Consider the following 6,131-nt stretch of genomic DNA (forward strand, 5'->3'; position numbering starts at 1 on the left):
CGATGCACCTTTATACTTGAAAAATAATATAAAATCACGATAATGAATCACTTGAGATCATTGGCTCTGTTTAAACAAACTCGGGTAAATTATCCAGATTAAATTCCTTGTTTAGTTTTAATACTCATTACGAATATGAACTGAAAACAACTTACTGGACTGTCTTATTTGAACTCGTCTCCATTTCAGCCTATTTGAGTCACGAACTTTTGAAGCTGTTTAGAAGGAGAAAGAAACTTCAGTCAGTTTTCGTCTTTGAATGAGTTCTACAACCATTTACATTTGTCACAAGTTAGGAAAAATGTTGACAGTTCATTATATATTGAAAATATACGATAAGTTCATTTGAAATGACCTTAAAGTAAAAGAAACTAACTTACGTTTTAGACAAAAGACAAACACTTCGTTTTGACGTCGCAGACAACACAGCTACGGTGGAAAACTTCGCGCACCGGCTACCGGAAATGTGCCAGCAAATATTTTAAACTTCCGCTCGCCGTCGTCCCTAAAGTCCCTATTTGCGGATCGGTTTACGTCAATCTGTCGGGCCCTACATCAATTGAGGTTTTCAGCCAATTCAGAGGCTTTCATCCACCATTTTCGACTAACACGTCAATGTTGCGTGCGTTTGAACTGGATTCCAGATAATTCTGGGCATTTTAATCGGCCACCCACGCATGTACAATGTAGCCATTCAGAGTATGGAGTTACCGTGTTTTTGGACCGAAATCTGGCAGCTCTTGTCCAATAGAGAACACTACGAGTCAGAATAGGATTATGATTTTGCATGTTCACCCCCAACTATCTCGAATACATAGAGACTATTCCATGGAAAGTGCGTACGAACGAGTTTTATTCACGGGTTGCGATACACCACAAAAAAAATGAACAAGTGAGCGCAACGAATGAATAAGTATTTTGATGCATCGCACTTTCCATGATATGAAGTTTTTATTTCATTCATACTTAGATTTTTTCTCATTGAACAAAAGATTTCAAAGATTGAAAGTAGACGACTTTTCAACGACGAATGTGAAAGAAGACGATTTTATCGAGCTTTTGACTTTTAAAATGTAATAGTGTTATCTATGGAACATGACTTGAATAGTGAAAGTCAAGGTAAAAAGCGTTTGTAGAGAGACCGCCTAAAAACGCAAAATTTAAATATTAAGATATGGATGCTGAGTATTTAAGGTTGCCTACGACGTAGCTCTTGTGTTTGTCTACATTCCTCTGACCATCTGAAATATTTAACGTTTAGTTCAAGTTCAACTCCTGAGGAGGACCACATTTGAAAGCATATATATGATGTCATTGTTTGTTCTTAGCCTTGCTCTAATGGTTTCTCAGAGTGGTATTTTGTCGGCTGAGTTCCCTTTTCTAAAGAAGAAAATGAATCCACAAAAAGTCATAAATCATATTTAGCTCAACGCCTGTGCTGGGTTGTGGAAGCAGGAGAAGACGAGCAGCGGTGATCCTGATTGCTATCGTTGCAGCCATACTCCCCAAAATTGTCTTCCTTGTTGATGAGTCCTCCTGCTCCTCCATGAAATTCACATCCCCTCTCAATGCTACCACAAACCCTGATGTGCCAGGATGCCTCCTCTGACTTTTCCAATTTTTGCTTTGCTCTTCAATATGAGGCAAATACTTCCACCTTTATATCACTCAAAACAATTAAACTAGAAGGACCAGAAACAATGAAAAGAGCTCGTCATGAGGTGTTTTTCATCGAGAAAGATCGATACTTACGGTTGGATGTCAAAGCTTATTGTCTCCACAATTAGAAGGAAAAAATTGACCGCGGTATTTCCGTATGTTTCCAAGGAGGAGTTGAGTGTGATTCAGTTGAAAAGCCCTTTTTTTTCTTTTAGTACTCCTCAGAAGTGTCTTAATAGCTAAAAAAAAAAAGGAGTTTAACTTTTTTTTTTTTTTTTTTTTTTTTTTTTAAATTCGTGGAAGGATATACGTCGCAATGTGTCTTTTAATTATCTTTAGAATAGTGATCACAAAAAAAAACAAGTAATTTCACAACAAGAAGCGGTAGAGACCAGAGACAGACAAAGGAGATCGCCAATAGCCTTTTAATCTTTAAATTGTCTTTCATTCAGAAATATAAATACTTACAGCTAAGTGACAAAACTCATTCTCTCGCTATTGGAAATTTTCCTTCGTTTCCATAGAGGAATTGACTTTTTTACAGTTAAAAGAGGCAGTTGAACACGAATTATGAATGATGGTCGATCCGGCTCCAGCTCTTTATTTTTGGCTGAACTCTCTATAAAGGAGTCCACAAATGCAAAGGTTCAAAAACTAAGAAACAGTCCCATTGGAAATTACGTCACTCAACCTCCTTAATTTTGTATCCGCCACCTTTAATGATATTTCAACTGGGTTTCTTTTAGGTTATTTGTATATTAAAGAAGCTGAATGTTTGGAATGACTTTTTTAAGCAGTATCAGTACGCAAAGAGAAAAAAAATAGAAAAACAATTTAAGGAAACGGTACAGAAACACTCAAATTTAATTTACACCACGCACAAATTAGTGTCTCTGGTTGGTACAGTGTCGTTTCTCAAAAAGCGCTTCATCTTCATCCCTTGGGCCTCCATCATGCTGTTTAATATGGACAAGTTTTGCTCATAGCATAATTCTTCAAAATTTGCCCAACAAAGCGACGTTTACGACCAAGTTGGATCGTTACGATCGTGTCTTTGTCTGCAGACAAATTTCATCTATTTTCCTCTCACAATGTGGATAGTTCGGGAACTGAAACATTCTATGCCCGGTGCCGGAAAGATCTATTGTGACAGCTTTGCTGGTCAGAACCGGGGCACCAGCAACACAATATCGCCCTCGTTGCCGAATTCGACTGAATTCGATTTTATGTTACCAAAGTGACGTCAGCGGTTTTTTGTCCAATGGTACTTTGGCCGCGCAATTAAAATACCTTTTTTGAGGGGAAAATAAGATGATGTCTCACATTATGTACAACAATCCTGAATGACGTCTACACTTCACTGGTGCTTCTCTTGACAAACACCTGCTCCAACTACTATACCTACTTCATCTCCTACATTTTAAACATTTCAAAAATTGTTCCAAGAACAAATGTGCAATGTTATTAAGTAAGCAGTGATCCTAACGAAGCAGTTAAGTACCTTAGTCCTTGTCAAAGAGAGGCTGTTGAGGGATTCTCACAGTTATGTATCGAGTCCCTAATATTAAAATCAAGCAAAGCTGTACATATTTATCACCAAGGAGAAATTACTAATATCACTGCCACTAAGTAAATACCATTTCTCCTTACTGTACGGATTTTTAAAGCGAAATCAAGAAACCTAAACTTAAAGCTTGGTTTTACAAATGATCAAACTAACGAAGCCGAAGCTAATTTTCAAATAAAAGAAAAGTAAAGTAAAAGTTAAGAGAAAACGGTTGATTGACCGAGTCAAGAAATTGTCGCCCTACGACGAGAAAACATGTCATTATTAAATTAATAGCGTACGGAGGTATTTAAACATCTCTGAATCTAAACATAAGCATTTCAACTTACGATTACTCACTTGCTTGAAAATAATTAGCATAAATCTACTAATGGTGAGCTCTAAATGTGTTTTCAAAGACGAATATAAAAAAAGTCCAATTTTATCGACCTTTCACTTTTTAGATGTAAGTGTATTATCTATTGAACATTACATGAAAAGATGAAAGTGCAGGTGAAGAGTGTTTGTTAAGAGACCGCCTAATTCCTTCAATTATTGAAATATGGACACTGTGTATCTAAGGTTTAAGGTTGCTTATGACGTCACTCTTGTGCATGTCTGCATTCCTCTATGAAAAAGGGTCAGTGTAACTATCTGAAATATTAAACGTTTAGTTCAAGTTCAACTCCTAATTGGAGGCACTTGATGTCATTGTTAGTTCTTAGCCTTGCTCCGATGTTTTCCTACTTTCAGTTGGCTGTCTTTCCTCTTCTGTGAAAGGAAATAAATTCGCAAAAAGGTTACTCGTCACATTTAGCTCCAAACCAATGCTGCGTTGTGGAAGCAGGAGAAAACAAGCAGCGGTGATCCGGATTTGAGACATTTTTGTCAAATTTTCCGAAATTGTTTTCACCGGAGACTCCACCTGGTGTTCCATTAAATTCACATCCCTTTTTTATGCTAGCGTAACTCCTTATGTGCCAGGACACATCTTCCTTCTCTCTTGTCAGGGCGGTGCAATTAGAACAATAGATTCCTCGGATATTGACATATTCGTACATCTGGCAGGTGTTCCAGGTACCAAAAATGTCATGACCTCCCAGCTTAGCGCGTGCGTAGTCCGTATACTGCAGACCATCCGTAGAAAAGTTACAAGTTGCTCTCAGATGCGTGGAGTGATTAGCAAGATACTGCATCTGTGATAAGGATAGTCGGAACTCGTTCCAATTTACTTCCCCCTCTTCAATATCAATCTCAAGGTTTTTGCCAAACCCTGCATAATTGAAGGCATTTTTCTTGGAAAAGGAAAACGATTGTATTAACGTCCATACAAAGCCAGGTTCAGACTGCAAGTCACAATAAACAGAAAACCGTTCATTGTCTGAATTTGAGATGTCGTATTTTCCTGATGTCGAGGCACCGTTCTTAGCTATGTCTTTGCAGCTTCTCGGATGTTTCATCTTCTTCTCACACCGCTGACCAGAGTATGTGTTAGGACAGGTACAGTTAAACCTGGTGCTGTGAGTGTCACAAATCTCCTGACATACCCCTCCATTGAGACAAGGATTGGTGCGGCAGCATCCGTTGATGCAATAATGCTTCTCTGGTGCGTATCTGTCTCCACCCTACAGCAAGATTAAAATAATTTTTTAGCTCACCATGCTCATCGAATTGGGTTGGCATGTACTTTTGAGCAACCATCGACAAATCTCAGATAGATAGATAGACTGTAGATAGACTGTGTTTTATTAAAATCACATTGCAGATAAAACTGAATAGCGTAACTTCACATTAATTAATTGTACAAACTGTTTCTGCAACACATATTTATGAAACTTGTTGCCGCTCTGTCGGTCTTACAACGATTAAGATTGAAATTCCTCTCACCGGAATCGGATCGAATTGATAACAAACAGTGCGAGCAAAGTACATATGCGTGCAACACATAGCGGGGTGCCAGAATGGAGATGAAATGTCCCTAAAAATTAGATCTGAAATGCAAAAATACAGCAATGGTTAAGTCAGTGATGTCTTTAAGAAATTTGTAGTCGCTTCTGTTCTGCTGTTCCCTTCGCATTACAACATAGCCGTTAAGGAAAAAGTTTCCGAGAGAGAGAATGGACCCAATCTTCTCTTAGCCAAATCAGTTTGTTTTTGTTTTGTCTAGACCAATCATATCGCAGACAAAACAGTGTGCACAAAATTGTCTTTAGCCCGGACTGACATATAACACACCTCTTTTTTAAGGAGTACCAGAAAACGTGATCATGTGGGAATATTTATTTTATTTGCGAAAGTTGATAAATAAATGAATAAGGAATTAAATGAACAGTGTATCTCACCTTCACCGTGTAGCTCCTCACCAAATCGTAATAATTTCCTCCTTGCATCCATTTCATCGCCGCTGGCTCCATGTCTTTATTAGCAACGTTAAGTTCGCAGTTATTTTCTTTGGAGCGAGGGAAATAGTTCATGGATACACACAGGCAGTCATCTTTGCACTTCAAGTGACACTGGATGGCATTGGGCACTGTTAATCTTTGAAACACGTGACCCTTAAGAATGTGATTATGGACGACATCTTCATCGATAGCAAACTTGAAGTTTTGACAATTTACCGCTTTCTTTGCCACAGAGGAGAGTGTCAAATTGAATACAAACAGCATGACTTGGAGGTATTGCACGATTTCCATAGCAATGGCACTATTAATATGAAGAAAAAAGAGGATACATGATTATTACCTTTGACAAGCATGGGGTAATCTGGAACGAAATGAATAGATATTTCGGTCTCTTGCTTAAAAGCGACTTCCATTGATAAAACTTCATGATATCAAACATTTGCTCATTTGTGGAAAATGCATAGTTAGTTAATCAGAAAAATACATGGATGCATTTTTCTGATTAACTATGAAATTGTTTCCCT

General features: G+C 37.9%; 1 protein-coding gene across 1 annotated transcript; it reads right to left on the reverse strand.

The window, feature by feature from the left end:
* Nucleotides 1–2,497: 2,497 nt before the first annotated feature.
* Nucleotides 2,498–5,905, reverse strand: LOC149042954 (uncharacterized). The gene is made up of 2 exons (XM_089213221.1): nucleotides 5,548–5,905; nucleotides 2,498–4,830 (listed from the first exon to the last, which is right to left on the reverse strand). Exons 1-2 carry the CDS (start codon nucleotides 5,896–5,898, stop codon nucleotides 4,006–4,008), a joined length of 1,176 nt encoding a protein of 391 aa, XP_089069347.1. The 5' UTR covers nucleotides 5,899–5,905; the 3' UTR covers nucleotides 2,498–4,005.
* Between the last annotated feature and the right edge of the window lie 226 nt (nucleotides 5,906–6,131).

The sequence above is a fragment of the Pocillopora damicornis genome, chromosome 7, assembly GCF_964200805.1.
Source record: "Pocillopora damicornis chromosome 7, jaPocDami1.2, whole genome shotgun sequence".
Taxonomy (NCBI): Eukaryota; Metazoa; Cnidaria; class Anthozoa; order Scleractinia; family Pocilloporidae; genus Pocillopora; species Pocillopora damicornis.